Source organism: Oncorhynchus kisutch, unplaced genomic scaffold (genome assembly GCF_002021735.2).
Source record: "Oncorhynchus kisutch isolate 150728-3 unplaced genomic scaffold, Okis_V2 scaffold4025, whole genome shotgun sequence".
Taxonomy (NCBI): Eukaryota; Metazoa; Chordata; class Actinopteri; order Salmoniformes; family Salmonidae; genus Oncorhynchus; species Oncorhynchus kisutch.
The window spans coordinates 40,001-61,799 of NW_022265970.1; the positions used below are offsets into that span (position 1 = coordinate 40,001).

General features: G+C 42.8%; 2 protein-coding genes and 3 pseudogenes across 2 annotated transcripts in view; 4 read left to right on the forward strand and 1 right to left on the reverse strand.

Annotated features, from left to right (window-relative positions):
- LOC116373148 (uncharacterized) overlaps positions 1-72 on the forward strand; it is a 117-nt pseudogene extending 45 nt beyond the window's left edge.
- The window catches only part of LOC116373140 (bromodomain-containing protein 9-like), a 16,781-nt gene extending 15,783 nt beyond the window's left edge, over positions 1-998 (reverse strand). The window contains exon 1 of the mRNA XM_031821865.1: positions 993-998. Coding sequence (XP_031677725.1) covers positions 993-998 — 6 coding nt within the window. The remainder of the gene's footprint in view (positions 1-992) is intronic.
- On the forward strand, positions 311-426 carry LOC116373145 (uncharacterized; annotated as a pseudogene).
- Positions 667-784, forward strand: LOC116373149 (uncharacterized; annotated as a pseudogene).
- An 820-nt stretch (positions 999-1,818) lies between the features above and the next one.
- On the forward strand, positions 1,819-7,864 carry LOC116373141 (uncharacterized). The gene is made up of 9 exons (XM_031821866.1): positions 1,819-1,860; positions 1,970-2,148; positions 2,230-2,977; positions 3,936-4,042; positions 4,356-4,509; positions 5,494-5,606; positions 5,919-5,988; positions 6,179-6,259; positions 6,335-7,864. Exons 1-9 carry the CDS (start codon positions 1,819-1,821, stop codon positions 6,347-6,349), a joined length of 1,509 nt encoding a protein of 502 aa, XP_031677726.1. The 3' UTR covers positions 6,350-7,864.
- Positions 7,865-21,799: the final 13,935 nt, after the last annotated feature.

Here is a 21,799-nt window from a genome sequence, read left to right on the forward strand (position 1 = left end):
CGGAAGCTAAGCAGGGTCGGGCCTGGTTAGTACTTGGATGGAGACTGCCTGGGATACCAGGTGCTGTAAACTTTTGTCAACTCTTTGTCCGTTTTTTCCCACAAGCTGAAATATGTGCCCTTGCTTTGAAATACTAAGCAAGGTTAGTTTGTATTTCATCCAACAATCTGTGCTACAAATTATTTCTACAGTATATGCAATTTCTTCCACTTTTTGAGTGACACAAGATGCTTATCTAAATGGTGAAAATGCAACAGCTGTTAATCAGACTCACTTTCACTTAACATAGTGCACCAAGAGATAGTTTCTCGCTTACGACCACACGGCCTGAGTACGCCTGATCTCGTCTGATCTCGGAAGCTAAGCAGGGTCGCCTGGTTAGTACTTGGATGGGAGACCGCCTGGGAATACCAGGTGCTGTAAGTTTTTTGTCAACTCTTTGTCCGTTTTTCCCACAAGGCTTAAATATGTGCCCTTGCTTGAAATAACTAAGCAAGGTTAGTTTGTATTTCATCCAACAATCTGTGCTACAAATTATGGCTACAGTATATGCAATTTCTTCCACTTTTTGAGTGACACAAAGATGCTTATCTAAATGGTGAAAATGCAACAGCTGTTAATCAGACTCACTTTCACTTAACATAGTGCACCAAGAGATAGTTTCTCGCTTACGACCACACTGGCCTGAGTACGCCTGATCTCGCTGATCTCGGAAGCTAAGCAAGGTCGGGCCTGGTTAGTACTTGGATGGGAGACGCCTGGGGAATACCAGGTGCTGTAAGCTTTTCGTCAACTCTTTGTCCGTTTTTTTTTCCAACAAGGCTTGAAATATGTGCCCTTGCTTTGAAATAAGTAAGCAAGGTTAGTTGTATTTCATCCAACATCTGTGCTACAAATTATTTTCTACAGTATATGCAATTTCTTCCACTTTTTGAGTGACACAAAGATGCTTATCTAAATGGTGAAATGCAACAGCTGTTAATCAGACTCACTTTCATAATAAATATGATATTATGATATAATATGATAATATAATATAGTAGTAACTTTGATATTAATGTATAATATCCTATGATTATTCCAATGTGCTGTATATAATATGATAATATAATGGCTGTGTCAACTATAATGCGGATACATGTGATATCTGTAAAAAGGGATATGATTTAGATTTGTGTGTCTATATTTGTACCACGTTAGGACCCCCGGGCACAGGGAAGACGTCTTTGTGTAAAGCTCTGGCCCAGAAGCTGTCAATCCGACTATCGAACCGGTAAGAGAGAGCTCTCTGAGGAAAGGGCTTTGGCAGAATCTTGTTGGACAATGTTTTTCACCACCTCTAGCCATTCCCACCCGCCACATACTGTATTCCCAAACGTACATATTGTCCTGGTTTTACCTTGTGTTTTAACTTCAATGTTTTATTCTCTATTAATCAATGCAATATCCATGTAATTCATTGTCTTATGACGTCCATATGGGTCCTATAAACTTCCTGTCCTGTTCTTCCTGCAGGTACTCTTACGGGCAGTTTGTTGAGATCAACAGCCACAGTTTGTTCTCCAAGTGGTTCTCTGAGTACAGTTGGCTCTTCCTGCTTCTCGTTACATGTCTCATTGAATTTACTGGAATAAACGTTATTAATCCACAAGGGAAATTGGATTGTCCACAGCATCAACATGTATAAAATGATTTATTGGTATTGTTTGACTAAAACATGTAATGTGTCTGTCTTCCAGAGTGGGAAACTGCGTCACTAAGATGTTCCAGAAGATACAACAGCTATAGATGACAAGCATGCTCTGGTGTTTGTCCATGATGAGGGTAAAGCAGGCTCTGGTGTTTGTTCTCATTGATGAGGTAAAGCCAGGCTCTGGTGTTTGTTCTCATTGATGAGGTAAAGCAGGCTCTGGTGTTTGTTCTCATTGATGAGGTAAAGCAGGCTCTGGTGTTTGTTCTCATTGATGAGGTAAAGCAGGCTCTGGTGTTTGTTCTCATTGATGAGGTAAAGCAGGCTCTGGTGTTTGTTCTCATTGATGAGGTAAAGCAGGCTCTGGTGTTTGTTCTCATTGATGAGGTAAAGCAGGCTCTGGTGTTTGTTCTCATTGATGAGGTAAAGCAGGCTCTGGTGTTGTTCTCATTGATGAGGTAAAGCAGGCTCTGGTGTTTGTTCTCATTGATGAGGTAAAGCAGGCTCTGGTGTTTGTTCTCATTGATGAGGTAAAGCAGGCTTCTGGTGTTTGTTCTCATTGATGAGGTAAAGCAGGCTCTGGTGTTTGTTCTCATTGATGAGGTAAAGCAGGCTCTGGTGTTTGTTCTCATTGATGAGGTAAAGCAGGCTCTGGTGTTTGTTCTCATTGATGAGGTAAAGCAGGCTCTGGTGTTTGTTCTCATTGATGAGGTAAAGCAGGCTCTGGTGTTTGTTCTCATTGATGAGGTAAAGCAGGATCTGGTGTTTGTTCTCATTGATGAGGTAAAGCAGGCTCTGGTGTTTGTTCTCATTGATGAGGTAAAGCAGGCTCTGGTGTTTGTTCTCATTGATGAGGTAAAGCAGGCTCTGGTGTTTGTTCTCATTGATGAGGTAAAGCAGGCTCTGGTGTTTGTTCTCATTGATGAGGTAAAGCAGGCTCTGGTGTTTGTTCTCATTGATGAGGTAAAGCAGGATCTGGTGTTTGTTCTCATTGATGAGGTAAAGCAGGCTCTGGTGTTTGTTCTCATTGATGAGGTAAAGCAGGCTCTGGTGTTTGTTCTCATTGATGAGGTAAAGCAGGCTCTGGTGTTTGTTCTCATTGATGAGGTAAAGCAGGATCTGGTGTTTGTTCTCATTGATGAGGTAAAGCAGGCTCTGGTGTTTGTTCTCATTGATGAGGTAAAGCAGGCTCTGGTGTTTGTTCTCATTGATGAGGTAAAGCAGGCTCTGGTGTTTGTTCTCATTGATGAGGTAAAGCAGGCTCTGGTGTTTGTTCTCATTGATGAGGTAAAGCAGGCTCTGGTGTTTGTTCTCATTGATGCGGTAAAGTATGAATAGCCTACAACAGTGGTCCAGAGCTCTTCCTGGTCAGGTCATGTGGTCAGGAACAACTCCAGGCCCCAGTTAACTCCTACACATGTAACTGCAGGGCCCAGTTAACTCCTACACATGTAACTGCAGGGCCCAGTTAACTCCTACACATGTAACTGCTGGGCCCAGTTAACTCCTACACATGTAACTGCAGGGCCCAGTTAACTCCTACACATGTAACTGCAGGGCCCAGTTAACTTCTACACATGTAACTGCAGGCCCTAACTTGCAGGGCCCAGTTAACTCCTACACATGTAACTGCAGGGCCCAGTTAACTCCTACACATGTAACTGCAGGGCCCAGTTAACTCCTACACATGTAACTGCAGGGCCCAGTTAACTCCTACACATGTAACTGCAGGGCCCAGTTAACTCCTACACATGTAACTGCAGGGCCCAGTTAACTCCTACACATGTAACTGCAGGGCCCAGTTAACTCCTACACATGTAACTGCTGGGCCCAGTTAACTCCTACACATGTAACTGCAGGGCCCAGTTAACTCCTACACATGTAACTGCAGGGCCCAGTTAACTCCTACACATGTAACTGCAGGGCCCAGTTAACTCCTACACATGTAACTGCTGGGCCCAGTTAACTCCTACACATGTAACTGCAGGGCCCAGTTAACTCCTACACATGTAACTGCAGGGCCCAGTTAACTCCTACACATGTAACTGCAGGGCCCAGTTAACTCCTACACATGTAACTGCAGGGCCCAGTTAACTCCTACACATGTAACTGCAGGGCCCAGTTAACAACAACTACACATGTAACTGCAGGGCCCAGTTAACAACTACACATGTAACTGCAGGGCCCAGTTAACTCCTACACATGTAACTGCAGGGCCCAGAATAACTCTGTATTTGATGACCAGGTGGAGAGTCTGACGGCAGCGCGGAAAGCCTCCCAGTCCGGAACGGAACCCTCAGACGCCATCCGAGTGGTCAACTCTGTCCTCACACAGCTGGACCAGATCAAGCGGTCAGTCAGACATGTTCAGTTCATCTGCTGTGGTGGGTCACACATTAAACCCCATAGATTCAGAGGCAACAGCTCATGAAAGCTCTGTTTAACATGATTTCCTATTACTGGTCAAAAGTAGTGCACTATGTAGAGAATAGGGGGCCATTAGCCCTATGGGCCTTGGTCAAAAGTAGTGCACTATATAGGGAATAGGGGGCCATTTGGGATACATCCATGTTCTCTACAAGCGGCTGTGGGATTCTACCACTTCATCCTCCAGTGTGTTGGTGTGTATGTCGTTTAGCCCAGCTGATCTTCCTGTATATCCCAGGCATCCTAATGTTGTGATCCTGACCACCTCCAACGTGACAGAGAAGATAGACCTGGCGTTTGTGGACAGAGCTGACATCAAGCAGTACATTGGCCCTCCGTCTGTAGAGGGCATCTTCAACATCTATCTGTCCTGCCTGGAGGAACTGATGAAGGTAAAAACACACCAACATCTATCTGTCCTGCCTGGAGGAACTGATGAAGGTATAAACACACCAACATCTCTCTGTCCTGTCTGGAGGAACTGATGAAGGTAAAAACACACCAACATCTCTCTGTCCTGCCTGGAGGAACTGATGAAGGTAAAAACACACCAACATCTCTCTGTCCTGCCTGGAGGAACTGATGAAGGTAAAAACACATCAACATCTCTCTGTCCTGTCTGGAGGAACTGATGAAGGTAAAAACACACCAACATCTCTCTGTCCTGTCTGGAGGAACTGATGAAGGTAAAAACACACCAACATCTCTCTGTCCTGCCTGGAGGAACTGATGAAGGTAAAAACACACCAACATCTCTCTGTCCTGTCTGGAGGAACTGATGAAGATAAAAACACACCAACATCTCTCTGTCCTGCCTGGAGGAACTGATGAAGGTAAAAACACACCAACATCTCTCTGCCCTGTCTGGAGGAACTGATGAAGGTAAAAACACACCAACATCTCTCTGTCCTGTCTGGAGGAACTGATGAAGGTAAAAACACACCAACATCTCTCTGTCCTGTCTGGAGGAACTGATGAAGGTAAAAACACACCAACATCTCTCTGTCCTGTCTGGAGGAACTGATGAAGGTAAAAACACACCAACATCTCTCTGTCCTGTCTGGAGGAACTGATGAAGGTAAAAACACACCAACATGTAAATTTAATGAATACAATAGGACCTCTTTGGGAATGTTTTTTTTTTGGAACACTGAGTTGTCCGTAACTTTGAAATGTGCTGAAAAATGTGTCTGTAACTCTGGGGTTCGTAACTTTGGAGTTTCTTACCGTAGGATACAGTTACTCTGTTATTGAGGAGTCCTTTCACTGACACGTTTATGTTCAGTACCAGGTCTTCACCAAGGTGTTGTACCGAAACATCAACAGAGGTAAAAATCATTTGTGAGTTATATTTCCTTTTTCTACGTTGTGTGTAGTGCCAGATCGTGTACCCCAGACAGCCACTGCTGACCATGTTTGAGCTGGAGACCATGGGCTTCAGGGAGAGCAAGGTGTCGGAGCTCAGCCTGGTTCTCAGGGACATCGCCATGTGAGTCCCAGCCCTCCGTAGCGCTGTCGTTCATATCTCAGACCTGCCACCAAGCTACTACCCTTGAGAAGTGTGTGGATTGGATTGGATTGTATCGGAGTAGAATTGATACTACCCTTGAGAAGTGTGTGTGTTGGATTGGATTGTATCAGAGTAGAATTGATACTACCCTTGAGAAGTGTGTGTGTGTTGGATTGGATTGTATCGGAGTAGAATTGATACTACCCTTGAGAAGTGTGTGTGTTGGATTGGATTGTATCAGAGTAGAATTGAAAGCTGTTTTGTGCTTATTTCTCTTGTGGACTGTTCCAGAAAGAGTAAAGGTTTTAGTGGCAGAGCGCTGAGGAAACTACCCTTTTTGGCCCATGCTCTTTTTGTGAAGGTTTGTAAACGTTTTCAAATGTTTCACGCAGCATGCAAACAGTTTATTTTTTAAACAAACATTTTAAACATGAATTCAATGGGAAGATATTTTTGATCTAAAATAAAGTGTAGTATTTTCATATGGAAAGAGTGCTACTCATTGCGTTTCTATGCAACAACAACGTGACTTGCCTATGATTCCTTACCAGACCCCGACAGTGGTCCTGGAGAGGTTCCTGGAGGCCATGGACCTGGCAGTGGACAAACAGATCGAGGAGAAGGACAACCTGGTCAACTGTCTGTGATCTACAGGGACACTGTCTCAAATAGCACCCTATACCCTTTATAGTGTCTGTAGGGATCTGGTCAACTGTCTGTGATCTACAGGGACACTGTCTCAAATAGCACCCTATACCCTTTATAGTGTCTGTAGGGATCTGGTCAACTGTCTGTGATCTACAGGGACACTGTCTCAAATAGCACCCTATACCCTTTATAGTGTCTGTAGGGATCTGGCCAAAAAGTAGTGTGCTAAATATGGAATAGGGTGCTATTTGGGACCTGTCTCAGACAGTCTGGACCTGTTTTACCCAACGGTTGATGGACACGGTCTCTTCTGGTATTTCATGTACATTTTATTTCCTGGTTAAACAATATACATTTTATAATCATATTTTTCTAACCACTTCAACGTTGACCAATTTAGTTTTCTCACAGACAGTGTGTTTTACCATTAGAGCACTATATTAAAGATGGCAGCCGTCAACCAGTCGGTCATGTTCTGTGGAGACTTCCTGAAGCTTGTGTTGCTACTGCCGAGCGTCATCAATGTTAGGTGCGTTCTCAGCACGTTTTTAAAAAGCCTGAGATGCAGTCCTCTCTTGATACGTGTGACTATAACGGCTTTAATTTCCTAACCCAAGACGGCATGTCCCTAATGGCTCCCTATGATCCCTATGCATTGCACTACTTTGGGCCGTGACCCATAGGGCTATGGTCAAGCGTAGTGCACTATATGAGGGAATAGGGTGCGATATGTTTTACAGCACATGTATTCATTACTCTGTCTGCTTGTCTGATGTTTTCTATGTGAGCTTGCTGTTTCCTATACGTTTCAATAGTTGCTATTAGAAACTCAGCCTTTCTGTTATTGTAAATGAATGCAAATGCCCCCAATAGGAGAGCTTCAATGGAAATGTACAAATTCTGATTTAATTTCTAATCCTGTGGATGTTTTTTTGATACTCAAGGATGTTCCATGTATTGTGTGCTGCCTTCATATGGTCTCTTCATTTAAACTCAGGATACACATGTTCATAACTGACCTGGTTTATTTATATATAAAACATTGGATTATTCAACTCTTTAAAAACAGCCTTTGACTCATTTTGAGTTTGTCAAATACACTGCCCACGCGATAAACATGTGATTTCATTGTGATTGGCTAACAGGTCGTATTCATTAGTGCACACTGTAGCAAAACGTTTTGCAACGGAAGCGTTACTCCCAAGTGCTCTAATCTACAATATGATGTCAAGGATTCTGTTGCAAAACGGTTTGCTTTGGTGCACTAATGAATATAACCCTCTGTTTCTGAATGAGCCCAGACCTGCCTTCCTCCTGATGAATACAAGCCCAGATTCCCCCAGGGTAAAATTCCCCTTTTAAAGTGTGAAGGGGGAAAATGTGTCTTGTAGAACCCAATGCCCAGTGCTGTTCGACCACTGGGGGGCAGAATAACAGTTCTCCTCCAACCCTGTAATGAACTTGAATGGCCTTCTGTTTGCTCTGTAATCTGATATCTAACATCTATATACCATTATTAACATGGGGCCATAGCTCTGCAGAAATTCAACAAGGAGAATTTCAATTAAACCGACTACTGATCATTTGAACACAAACCTTTCTGATTGGTACAGCAGAACATTATCACCTGATGCTGAGTTACAGTAACTTCCTGTTGTACAGCTCACTGATAACTGATCATAACAATACTGTAGTAACTTCCTGTTGTACAGCTCACTGATCATAACAATACTGTAGTAACTTCCTGTTGTACAGCTCACTGATAACTGATCATAACAATACTGTAGTAACTTCCTGTTGTACAGCTCACTGATAACTGATCATAACAATACTGTAGTTTACTGTATGACCTAAAGACCAGTCTGGATACCTTGTTATCTCTGCTGCTTTCCTAATGGCACCCTATTCCCTATATAGTGCACTCTACAGGGAATAGGGTATACTGTACTATAGGGTATACTGTACTATAGGGAATAGGGTATACTGTACTATAGGGAATAGGGTATACTGTACTACAGGGAATAGGGTAAACTGTACTATACAGGGAATAGGGTATACTACTATATAGGGAATAGGGTATACTGTACTACAGGGAATAGGGTATACTGTACTATAGGGAATAGGGTATACTGTACTATAGGGTATACTCTACTATACAGGGAATAGGGTCTACTGTACTATAGGGAATAGGGTATACTGCACTACAGGGAATAGGGTATACTGTACTACAGGGAATAGCTTACACTGCACTATATAGGGAATAGGGTGCACTGCACTACAGGGAATAGGGTATACTGCACTATATAGGGAATAGGGTATACCACACTATATAGGGAATAGGGTACACTGCACTATACAGGGAATAGGGTATACTGTACTACAGGGAATAGCTTACACCGCACTATATAGGGAATAGGGTGCACTGCACTATATAGGGAATAGGGTGCACTGCACTACAGGGAATAGGGTATACTGCACTATATAGGGAATAGGGTATACTGTACTATATAGGGTATACTGTACTATATAGGGAATATGGTACACTGCACTATACAGGGAATAGGGTATACTGTAATATATAGGGAATAGGGTATACTGTAATATATAGGGAATGGGGTATACTGCACTATACAGGGAATAGGGTATACTGTAATATATAGGGAATAGGGTATACTGTAATATATAGGGAATGGGGTATACTGTACTATATAGGGAATAGGGTGTAGTGCACTATATAGGGAATAGGGTATACTGTACTATATAGGGAATAGGGTGTACTACTATATAGGGAATAGGGTATACTGTAATATATAGGGAATAGGGTATACTGTAATATATAGGGAATAGGGTATACTGTACTATATAGGGAATAGGGTATACTGTACTATATAGGGAATAGGGTATACTACTATATAGGGAATAGGGTATACTGTAATATATAGGGAATAGGATATACTGTACTATATAGGGAATAGGGTATACTGTACTATATAGGGAATAGGGTATACTGTAATATATAGGGAATAGGGTATACTACTATATAGGGAATAGGGTATACTGTAATATATAGGGAATAGGGTATACTGTACTATATAGGGAATAGGGTATACTGTAATATATAGGGAATAGGGTATACTGTACTATATAGGGAATAGGGTATACTGCACTATATAGGGTATAGTGCACTATAGGGTGTCATTTGGGGGCACGTATCTCTAACATGGTGTTTCCATGTACAGACTGGTATTTCTACCCATTCTCCGTATGTTGCATGTTTTGCATTCTGTGAATACTGTGCTGGTTTACATGTGAGCTGCAGCCCACAGGTCTCAGACAATGAGCTCTTTGTTTGTCGTTGGGCAACATGCTTCAACTCCACTTCAAAGGTTCATCTGGGGAATGCGTCCCAAATCGTACCCTATTCCCTATGTAGTGCACTACCAGAGCCTATGGGGGTCTGATCAGAAGTAGTGCACTACATGTCGTTTAGTTTAAAAAGGCCCAACTGTTCTGTTTCTTTCTACCTGTCATATTCCTCAGACACATTAGTGTTGTAATATACTGGTTACAACTGTCTTTAACTCAACACACCGTTCGGAATTACATTCATATACTGTACCTGTTTCACAACGTCAGGCCTCAGTGGAAATGTAGCAGAGACTTACACCTGCATCCCATCACCCTTACACTCATCTGATTAACGATTATAAAGGCGTCAGAGGTAAAGCTAGGGGGCAGAAGTGTGTGTGTGGTGTGTGTGTGTGTGTGTGTGTGAGAAAAGGGCCTTCAGACAGTGCAATTATGGTTTCATTTATCACGCCCGTTTCTGCCACACACACACACACACACACGTGTGTGGCAGAAACGGGCGTGATAAATGAAACCATAATTGCACTGTCTGAAGGCCCTCTTCTCTCTCCTCTGTAGTCGCTCCAGAAATCAGGCAGCTGCTGAACTGCAATCAGGACGGAGAGAGATTCTAGAACCTTATTGTTGTACTGTTTCATCACCGTTCTGAAGCCGTTTGAAAACTCCAAACTAAACAAACAGCCGTGTGTTTATCCTGTCAACCGTTGATCAGCTACATGGCCGAAAGCAATGGAATATCAGGACCAGTGCCAATAGTAAATCACTGTGGGTGGAGACACCTTGACGTGGACATTTGTTGTTTGAGGTTTGTTAAAAACATTTGCTGACAAATCCTTTTTGTTCTGATTGTGAGATGACTACAACATTGGTTTATGCATTACAACAGATTGTTGCTGGAAGCTTCTTCAAATAAAAAAAAGAGTATGTGCGTCAGAAATGGCACACCTATTCCCTATGTAGTGCACTACTTTTGACCAGGGCCTATACATACTGTAGTGCACTATAGGGAATAGAATGGCATTTGGGATGCACACATTCATTCATTATCCATTCACAGCTGGTAATAAACTGCCATGAGTTTTGTTTAACACTGACATGACTTTAGGAAGAGGCAGCTCAACCTGTATATCCACACCGTTACCTTGTATTCAGACTTCAAGGGTCGGTTTCCTGGACTCCGACTAAACATTTCCTTCTGTGGAGATGTTTCCATTGAGTGTGCTTTCTAGTCCAGAAATGTCCTTTTATTAGTCTGTGTCCTGGACAGTGTCTTAAATGTCCTTTTATTAGTCTGTGTCCTGGACAGTGTCTTAAATGTCCTTTTATTAGTCTGTGTCCTGGACAGTGTCTTAAATGTCCTTTTATTAGTCTGTGTCCTGGACAGTGTCTTAAATGTCCTTTTATTAGTCTGTGTCCTGGACAGTGTCTTAAATGTCCTTTTATTAGTCTGTGTCCTGGAAAGTGTCTTAAATGTCCTCTGAAAACTAACTGACCGAACAAACCCTGATAATAATCCACATCCTCTGGAAGAATTCTTAATAAGAATCCCTAAAGCCTGTTTGTGTCCCAAATGGCACCATATTCCCTATGTAAATGCACTACTTTTGACCAGGGACCCATAGTGGGCTATGTTATAGAGGGTGCCATTTGGGATGCAGACCCATTTGTCAGAGAGAGCAGCTAGTGGGTTGGTTCTTGTTTCATCCTCCATTCCTCTCATCTACTGAAGCAGCTTTCTCATCTTAATGAGACAGCGGGTTAGTCCCAAATGGCAGAGGTAAACAAAAATAATTCACTATAGGGAATAGGGTGCCATTTGGAAAACAGACAAAGATCATTTATAAAAGATAACAGACACCACTACCTCTGCCTACCACCATTTTCATGATGTCAGGGATTGGTTATAAAACAAAAAAATCTGCTGTAGTATATAGACGACTGTGGGTGGTTTCACATCCCGTTCATCTCTGTAACACAGAAGTAACATCTCACATAATGGGAGATGAACGACGTCCAATTATCATCCATTTAAAAAGCCTGTTAGATGAGTGAATTGTGAGTGGGGGATGGTAATATCAGGACAAGAGAAGGAGAGGGGAGCAGAGAGATGAGGACAGGAACGAGGAGAGACATACCTTCTAAAGAGAAGAGAGGAGAGGAGAGAGATACCTTCTAAAGAGAAGAGAGGAGAGAGATACCTTCTAAAGAGAAGAGAGGAGAGAGATACCTTCTAAAGAGAAGAGAGGAGGAGAGAGATACCTTCTAAAGAGAAGAGAGGAGAGGAGAGAGATACCTTCTAAAGAGGGGAGAGGAGAGGAGAGAGATACCTTCTAAAGAGAGGAGAGGAGAGAGATACCTTCTAAAGAGAAGAGAGGAGAGGAGAGAGATACCTTCTAAAGAGAGGAGAGGAGAGAGATACCTTCTAAAGAGAAGAGAGGAGAGGAGAGAGATACCTTCTAAAGAGAGGAGAGGAGAGAGATACCTTCTAAAGAGAAGAGGGGAGAGAGATACCTTCTAAAGAGAGGAGAGGAGAGGAGAGAGATACCTTCTAAAGAGAGGAGAGGAGAAGAAAGAGATACCTTCTAAAGAGAGGAGAGGAGAAGAAAGAGATACCTTCTAAAGAGAGGAGAGGAGAGAGATACCTTCTAAAGAGAGGAGAGGAGAGAGATACCTTCTAAAGAGAGGAGAGGAGAGGAAAGAGATACCTTCTAAAGAGAGGAGAGGAGAGAGATACCTTCTAAAGAGGGGAGAGGAGAGAGATACCTTCTAAAGAGAAGAGAGGAGAGAGATACCTTCTAAAGAGAGGAGAGGAGAGAGATACCTTCTAAAGAGAGGAGAGGAGAGGAAAGAGATACCTTTTAAAGAGAGGAGAGGAGAGAGATACCTTCTAAAGAGAGGAGAGGAGAGGAAAGAGATACCTTCTAAAGAGAGGAGAGGAGAGAGATACCTTCTAAAGAGAGGAGAGGAGAGGAGAGAGATACCTTTTAAAGAGAGGAGAGGAGAGAGATACCTTCTAAAGAGAGGAGAGGAGAGGAAAGAGATACCTTCTAAAGAGAGGAGAGGAGAGAGATACCTTCTAAAGAGAGGAGAGAGATACCTTCTAAAGAGAAGAGAGGAGAGGAGAGAGATACCTTCTAAAGAGAGGAGAGGAGAGGAGAGAGATACCTTCTAAAGAGAAGAGAGGAGAGAGATACCTTCTAAAGAGAGGAGAGGAGAGGAGAGAGATACCTTCTAAAGAGAGGAGAGGAGAGAGATACCTTCTAAAGAGACGAGAGGATAGGAGAGAGATACCTTCTAAAGAGAGGAGAGGAGAGGAGAGAGATACCTTCTAAAGAGAGGAGAGGAGAGAGATACCTTCTAAAGAGAAGAGAGGAGAGAGATACCTTCTAAAGAGAGGAGAGGAGAGGAGAGAGATACCTTCTAAAGAGAGGAGAGGTAGAGGAGAGAGATACCTTCTAAAGAGAGGAGAGGAGAGAGATACCTTCTAAAGAGAGGAGAGGAGAGAGATACCGTCTAAAGAGAGGAGAGGAGAGAGATACCTTCTAAAGAGAGGAGAGGAGAGAGATACCTTCTAAAGAGAGGAGAGGAGAGAGATACCTTCTAAAGAGAGAGAGGAGAGAGATACCTTCTAAAGAGAAGAGAGGAGAGGAGAGAGATACCTTCTAAAGAGGGAGAGGAGAGGAGAGAGATACCTTCTAAAGAGAGGAGAGGAGAGAGATACCTTCTAAAGAGAGGAGAGGAGAGAGATACCTTCTAAAGAGAGGAGAGGAGAGAGATACCTTCTAAAGAGAAGAGAGGAGAGGAGAGAGATACCTTCTAAAGAGAGGAGAGGAGAGGAGAGAGATACCTTCTAAATAGAAGAGAGGAGAGAGATACCTTCTAAAGAGAGGAGAGGAGAGAGATACCTTCTAAAGAGAGGAGAGGAGAGAGATACCTTCTAAAGAGACGAGAGGAGAGGAGAGGGATACCTTCTAAAGAGACGAGAGGAGAGGAGAGAGATACCTTCTAAAGAGAGGAGAGGAGAGAGATACCTTCTAAAGAGAAGAGAGGAGAGAGATACCTTCTAAAGAGAGGAGAGGAGAGGAGAGAGATACCTTCTAAAGAGACGAGAGGAGAGGAGAGAGATACCTTCTAAAGAGAGGAGAGGAGAGAGATACCTTCTAAAGAGAGGAGAGGAGAGAGATACCTTCTAAAGAGAGGAGAGGAGAGAGATACCTTCTAAAGAGAAGAGAGGAGAGAGATACCTTCTAAAGCAGAGGAGAGGAGAAGAAAGAGATACCTTCTAAAGAGAGGAGAGGAGAAGAAAGAGATACCTTCTAAAGAGAGGAGAGGAGAGAGATACCTTCTAAAGAGAGGAGAGGAGAGAGATACCTTCTAAAGAGAGGAGAGGAGAGGAAAGAGATACCTTCTAAAGAGAGGAGAGGAGAGAGATACCTTCTAAAGAGGGAGAGGAGAAGATACCTTCTAAAAGAGAAGAGAGGACGAGAGATACCTTCTAAAGAGAGGAGAGGAGAGAGATACCTTCTAAAGAGAGGAGAGGAGAGGAAAGAGATACCTTCTAAAGAGAGGAGAGGAGAGAGATACCTTTTAAGAGAGGAGATGGAGAGAGATACCTTCTAAAGAGAGGAGAGGAAGAGATACCTTCTAAAGAGAGAGAGGAGAGAGATACCTTCTAAAGAGAGGAGAGAGATACCTTCTAAAGAGAAGAGAGGAGAGGGAGAGAGATACCTTCTAAAGAGAGGAGAGGAGAGGAGAGAGATACCTTCTAAAGAGAAGAGAGGGAGAGAGATACCTTCTAAAGAGAGGAGAGGAAGAGGAGAGAGATACCTTCTAAAGAGGGAGAGGAGAGAGATACCTTCTAAAGAGACGAGAGGATAGGAGAGAGATACCTTCTAAAGAGAGGAGAGGAGAGGAGAGAGATACCTTCTAAGAGAGAGAGGAGAGATACCTTCTAAGAGAAGAGAGGAGAGAGATACCTTCTAAAGAGAGGAGAGGAGAGGAGAGAGATACCTTCTAAAAGAGACGAGAGGGAGAGGAGAGGAGAGAGATACCTTCTAAAGAGAGGAGAGGAGAGAGATAACCTTCTAAAGAGAGGAGAGGAGAGAGATACCGTCTAAAGAGAGGAGAGGAGAGAGATACCTTCTAAAGAGAGGAGAGGAGAGAGATACATTCTAAAGAGAAGAGAGGAGAGAGATACTTCTAAAGAGAGAGAGGAAGAGAGATACCTTCTAAGAGGAGGAGAGGAGAGGAAAGAGATACCTGCTAAAGAAGGAGAGGAGAGAGATACCTTCTAAAGAGAGGGCGAGGAGAAGAGATACCTTCCTAAAGAGAGGAGAAGGGAGAGGAGAGGAAAGAGATACCTTCTAAAGAGAGGAGAGGAGAGAGATACCTTCTAAAGAGGGGAGAGGAGAGAGATACCTTCTAAAGAGAAGAGAGGAGAGAGATACCTTCTAAAGAGAGGAGAGGAGAGAGATACCTTCTAAAGAGAGGAGAGGAGAGGAGAAAGAGATACCTTCTAAAGAGAGGAGAGGAGGAGAGATACCTTCTAAAGAGAGAGAGGAGAGAGATACCTTCTAAAGAGAGAGAGAGAGGAGAGATACCTTCTAAAAGAGGAGAGAGGAGAGAGATACCTTCTAAAGAGACGAGAGGAGAGAGAGAGAGATACCTTCTAAAGAGAAGAGAGGAGAGAGATACCTTCTAAAGAGAGAGAGNCTGTACTACAGGGAATAGGGTAACTGTACTATACAGGGAATAGGGTATACTACTATATAGGGAATAGTGTATACTGTACTACAGGGATAGGGGTATACTGTACTATAGGAATAAGGGTCTACTGTACTATAGGGTATACTCTATATACAGGAAAGGGTCTACTGTACTATGGGAATAGGGTATACTGCACTACAGGGAATAGGGTATACTGTACTACAGGAATAGCTTACACTGCCACTATATAGGGAATAAGGTGCACTGCACTACAGGGAATAGGGTATACTGCACTATATAGGGAATAGGTTACCACACTATATAGGGAATAGGGTACACTGCACTATACAGGGAATAGGGTATACTGTACTACAGGAATAGCTTACAACACCGCACTATATAGGGAATAGGGTGCACTGCACTATATAGGGAATAGGGTGCACTGCACTACAGGGAATAGGGTATACTGCACTATATAGGGAATAGGGTATACTGTACTATATAGGGTATACTGTACTATATAGGGAATATGGTACACTGCACTATACAGGGAATAGGGTATACTGTAATATATAGGGAATAGGGTATACTGTAATATATAGGGAATGGGGTATACTGCACTATTACAGGGAATAGGGTATACTGTAATATATAGGGAATAGGGTATACTGTATATATAGGGAATAGGGTATACTGTACTATATAGGGAATAGGTGTAGATGCCTATATAGGGAATAGGGTATACTGTAATCTAATAGGGAATAGGGTGTACTACTATATAGGGAATAGGGTATACTGTAATATATAGGGAATAGGGTATACTGTAATATATAGGGAATAGGGTATATGTACTATATAGGGAATAGGTATACTGTACTATATAGGGAATAGGGTATACTACTATATAGGGAATAGGGTACTGTAATATAGGGAATAGGATATACTGTACTATATAGGGAATAGGGTATACTGTACTATATAGGGAATAGGGTATACTGTAATATATAGGGAATAGGGTATACTACTATATAGGGAATAGGGTATACTGTATATATAGGGAATAGGGTACCTGTACTATATAGGGAATAGGGTATACTGTAATATATAGGGAATAGGGTATACTGTACTATATAGGGAATAGGGTATACTGTACTATATAGGGTATAGTGCACTATAGGGTGTCATTTGGGGGCACGTATCTCTAACATGGTGTTTCCATGTACAGACTGGTATTTCTACCCATTCTCCGTTATGTTGCATGTTTGCATTCTGTGAATACTGTGCTGGTTTACATGTGAGCTGCAGCCCACAGGTCTCAGACAATGAGCTCTTTGTTTGTCGTTGGGCAACATGCTTCAACTCCACTTCAAAGGTTCATCTGGGGAATGCGTCCCAAATCGTACCCTATTCCCTATGTAGTGCACTACCAGAGCCTATGGGGGTCTGATCAGAAGTAGTGCACTACATGTCGTTTAGTTTAAAAAGGCCCAACTGTTCTGTTTCTTTCTACCTGTCATATTCCTCAGACACATTAGTGTTGTAATATACTGGTTACAACTGTCTTTAACTCAACACACCGTTCGGAATTACATTCATATACTGTACCTGTTTCACAACGTCAGGCCTCAGTGGAAATGTAGCAGAGACTTACACCTGCATCCCATCACCCTTACACTCATCTGATTAACGATTATAAAGGCGTCAGAGGTAAAGCTAGGGGCAGAAGTGTGTGGTTGTGTGGTGTGTGTGTGTGTGTGTGAGAAAAGGGCCTTCAGACAGTGCAATTATGGTTTCATTTATCACGCCCGTTTCTGCCACACACACACACACACACACACGTGTGTGGCAGAAACGGGCGTGATAAATGAAACCATAATTGCACTGTCTGAAGGCCCTCTTCTCTCTCCTCTGTAGTCGCTCCAGAAATCAGGCAGCTGCTGAACTGCAATCAGGACGGAGAGAGATTCTAGAACCTTATTGTTGTACTGTTTCATCACCGTTCTGAAGCCGTTTGAAAACTCCAAACTAAACAAACAGCCGTGTGTTTATCCTGTCAACCGTTGATCAGCTACATGGCCGAAAGCAATGGAATATCAGGACCAGTGCCAATAGTAAATCACTGTGGGTGGAGACACCTTGACGTGGACATTTGTTGTTTGAGGTTTGTTAAAAACATTTGCTGACAAATCCTTTTTGTTCTGATTGTGAGATGACTACAACATTGGTTTATGCATTACAACAGATTGTTGCTGGAAGCTTCTTCAAATAAAAAAAAGAGTATGTGCGTCAGAAATGGCACACCTATTCCCTATGTAGTGCACTACTTTTGACCAGGCCTATACATACTGTAGTGCACTATAGGGAATAGAATGGCATTTGGGATGCACACATTCATTCATTATCCATTCACAGCTGGTAATAAACTGCCATGAGTTTTGTTTAACACTGACATGACTTTAGGAAGAGGCAGCTCAACCTGTATATCCACACCGTTACCTTGTATTCAGACTTCAAGGGTCGGTTTCCTGGACTCCGACTAAACATTTCCTTCTGTGGAGATGTTTCCATTGAGTGTGCTTTCTAGTCCAGAAATGTCCTTTTATTAGTCTGTGTCCTGGACAGTGTCTTAAATGTCCTTTTATTAGTCTGTGTCCTGGACAGTGTCTTAAATGTCCTTTTATTAGTCTGTGTCCTGGACAGTGTCTTAAATGTCCTTTTATTAGTCTGTGTCCTGGACAGTGTCTTAAATGTCCTTTTATTAGTCTGTGTCCTGGACAGGTCTTAAATGTCCTTTTATTAGTCTGTGTCCTGGAAAGTGTCTTAAATGTCCTCTGAAAACTAACTGACCGAACAAACCCTGATAATAATCCACATCCTCTGGAAGAATTCTTAATAAAATCCCTAAAGCCTGTTTGTGTCCCAAATGGCACCATATTCCCTATGTAAATGCACTACTTTTGACCAGGGACCCATAGTGGGCTATGTTATAGAGGGTGCCATTTGGGATGCAGACCCATTTGTCAGAGAGAGCAGCTAGTGGGTTTGTTCTTGTTTCATCCTCCATTCCTCTCATCTACTGAAGCAGCTTTCTCATCTTAATGAGACAGCGGGTTAGTCCCAAATGGCAGAGGTAAACAAAAATAATTCACTATAGGGAATAGGGTGCCATTTGGAAAACAGACAAAGATCATTTATAAAAGATAACAGACACCACTACCTCTGCCTACCACCATTTTCATGATGTCAGGGATTGGTTTAAACAAAAAATCTGCTGTAGTATATAGACGGCTGTGGGTGTTTCACATCCCGTTCATCTCTGTAACACAGAAGTAACATCTCACATAATGGGAGATGAACGACGTCCAATTATCATCCATTTAAAAAGCCTGTTAGATGAGTGAATTGTGAGTGGGGGATGGTAATATCAGGACAAGAGAAGGAGAGGGGAGCAGAGAGATGAGGACAGGAACGAGGAGAGACATACCTTCTAAAGAGAAGAGAGGAGAGGAGAGAGATACCTTCTAAAGAGAAGAGAGGAGAGAGATACCTTCTAAAGAGAAGAGAGGAGAGAGATACCTTCTAAAGAGAAGAGAGGAGAGAGATACCTTCTAAAGAGAAGAGAGGAGAGGAGAGAGATACCTTCTAAAGAGGGGAGAGGAGAGGAGAGAGAACCTTCTAAAGAGAGGAGAGGAGAGAGATACCTTCTAAAGAGAAGAGAGGAGAGGAGAGAGATACCTTCTAAAGAGAGGAGAGGAGAGAGATACCTTCTAAAGAGAAGAGAGGAGAGGAGAGAGATACCTTCTAAAGAGAGGAGAGGAGAGAGATACCTTCTAAAGAGAAGAGAGGAGAGAGATACCTTCTAAAGAGAGGAGAGGAAAGAGATACCTTCTAAAGAGAGGAGAGGAGAAGAAAGAGAGACCTTCTAAAGAGAGGGAGGAGAAGAAAGAGATACCTTCTAAAGAGAGGAGAGGAGAGAGATACCTTCTAAAGAGAGGAGAGGAGAGAGATACCTTCTAAAGAGAGAGAGGAGGAGGAAAAGATACCTTCTTCTAAGAGAAGGAGAGGAGAGAGATACCTTCTAAAGAGGGAGAGGAGAGAGATACCTTCTAAAGAGAAGAGAGGAGAGAGATACCTTCTAAAGAGAGGAGAGGAGAGAGATACCTTCTAAAGAGAGGAGAGGAGAGGAAAGAGATACCTTTTAAAGAGAGGAGAGGAGAGAGATACCTTCTAAAGAGAGGAGAGGAGAGGAAAGAGATACCTTCTAAAGAGAGGAGAGGAGAGAGATACCTTCTAAAGAGAGGAGAGGAGAGGAGAGAGATACCTTTTAAAGAGAGGAGAGGAGAGAGATACCTTCTAAAGAGAGGAGAGGAGAGGAAAGAGATACCTTCTAAAGAGAGGAGAGAGAGAGATACCTTCTAAAGAGAGGAGAGATACCTTCTAAAGAGAAGAGAGGAGAGGAGAGAGATACCTTCTAAAGAGAGAGAGGAGAGGAGAGAGATACCTTCTAAAGAGAAGAGAGAGAGAGATACCTTCTAAAGAGAGGAGAAGAGAGAGAGATACCCTCTAAAGAGAGGAGAGGAGAGAGATACCTTCTAAAGAGACGAGAGGATAGAGAGAGATACCTTCTAAAGAGAGGAGAGGAGAGGAGAGAGATACCTTCTAAAGAGAGGAGAGGAGAGAGATACCTTCTAAAGAGAAGAGGGAGAGATTACCTTCTAAAGAGAGGAGAGGAGAGGAGAGAGATACCTTCTAAAGAGAGGAGAGGAGAGGAGAGAGATACCTTCTAAAGAGAGGAGAGGAAGAGATACCTTCTAAAGAAGAGAGAGGAGAGAGATACCGTCTAAAGAGAGGAAGGAGAGAGATACCTTCTAAGAGAGGAGAGAGAGAGATACCTTCTAAAGAGAGGAGAGGAGAGAGATACCTTCTAAAGAGAGAGAGAGAGAGAGATACCTTCTAAAGAGGAAGAGGAGAGGAGAGAGATACCTTCTAAAAGAGGGAGAGAGAGGAGAGATACCTTCTAAAGAGAGAGGAGAGGAGAGAGATACCTTCTAAAGAGAGGAGAGGAAGAGAGATACCTTCTAAAGAGAGGAGAGGAAGAGATACCTTCTAAAAGAAGAGAGGAGAGGAGAGAGATACCTTCTAAAGAGAAGGAGAGGAGAGGAGATATACCTTCTAAAGAGAGAGAGGAGAGAGATACCTTCTAAAGAGAGGAAGAGAGAGATACCTTCTAAAGAGAGGAGAGGAGAAGATACCTTCTAAAGAGACGAGAGGAGAGGAGAGGGATACCTTCTAAAGAGACGAGAGGAGAGAAGATACCTTCTAAAGAGAGGAGAGGAGAGAGATACCTTCTAAGAGAAGAGAGGAAGAGAGATACCTTCTAAGAGAGGAGAGGAGAGGAGAGAGATACCTTCTAAAGAGACGAGAGGAGAGGAGAGATACCTTCTAAAGAGAGGAGAGGAGAGAGATACCTTCTAAAAAGAGAGGAGAGAGAGAGATACCTTCTAAAGAGAGGAGAGGAGAGAGATACCTTCTAAAGAGAAGAGAGGAGAGAGATACCTTCTAAAGAGAGAGGAGAGAGAAGAAAGAGATACCTTCTAAAGAGAGGAGAGGAAAGAAAGAGATACCTTCTAAAGAGAGGAGAGGAGAGAGATACCTTCTAAAGAGAAGAGGAGAGAGATACCTTCTAAAGAGAGAGAGGAGAGGAAAGAGATACCTTTCTAAAGAGAGGAGAGGAGAGAGATACCTTCTAAAGAGGGAGAGGAGAAGAGATACCTTCTAAAGAGAAGAGAGGAGAGAGATACCTTCTAAAGAGAGGAGAGGAGAGAGATCCTTCTAAAGAGAGGAGAGGAGAGAAAGAGATACCTTCTAAAGAGAGGAGAGGAGAGAGATACCTTTTAAAGAGAGGAGAGGAGAGAGATACCTTCTAAAGAGAGGAGAGGAAAGAGATACCTTCTAAAGAGAGGAGAGGAGAGAGATACCTTCTAAAGAGAGGAGAGGAGATACCTTCTAAAGAGAGAGGAGAGGAGAGAGATACCTTCTAAGAAGGAGAGGAGAGGAGAGAGATACCTTCTAAAGAGAAGAGAGGAGAGAGATACCTTCTAAAGAGAGAGAGGAGAGAGAGAGATACCTTCTAAGAGAGGAGAGGAGAGAGATACCTTCTAAAGAGACGAGAGGATAGGAGAGAGATACCTTCTAAAGAGAGGAGAGGAGAGGAGAGAGATACCTTCTAAAGAGAGGAGAGGAGAGAGATACTTTCTAAGAGAAGAGAGGAGAGAGATACCTTCTAAAGAGAGGAGAGGAGAGGAGAGAGATACCTTTCTAAAGAGACGAGAGAGAGGAGAGAGAGATACCTTCTAAAGAGAGGAGAGGAGAGAGATACCTTCTAAAGAGAGGAGAGGAGAGAGATACCGTCTAAAGAGAGGAGAGGAGAGAGATACCTTCTAAAGAGA

Coding starts and splice junctions, on each gene's coding strand:
- LOC116373141 (XM_031821866.1), top strand. CDS start 1,819: ATGAGGGTAAAGCAGGCTCTGGTGTTTGTTCTCATTGATGAG. Junction 1,861..1,969: donor TGTTTGTTCTCATTGATGAG/GTAAAGCCAGGC, acceptor CTCATTGATGAG/GTAAAGCAGGCTCTGGTGTT. Junction 4,043..4,355: donor CAGCTGGACCAGATCAAGCG/GTCAGTCAGACA, acceptor TGTATATCCCAG/GCATCCTAATGTTGTGATCC.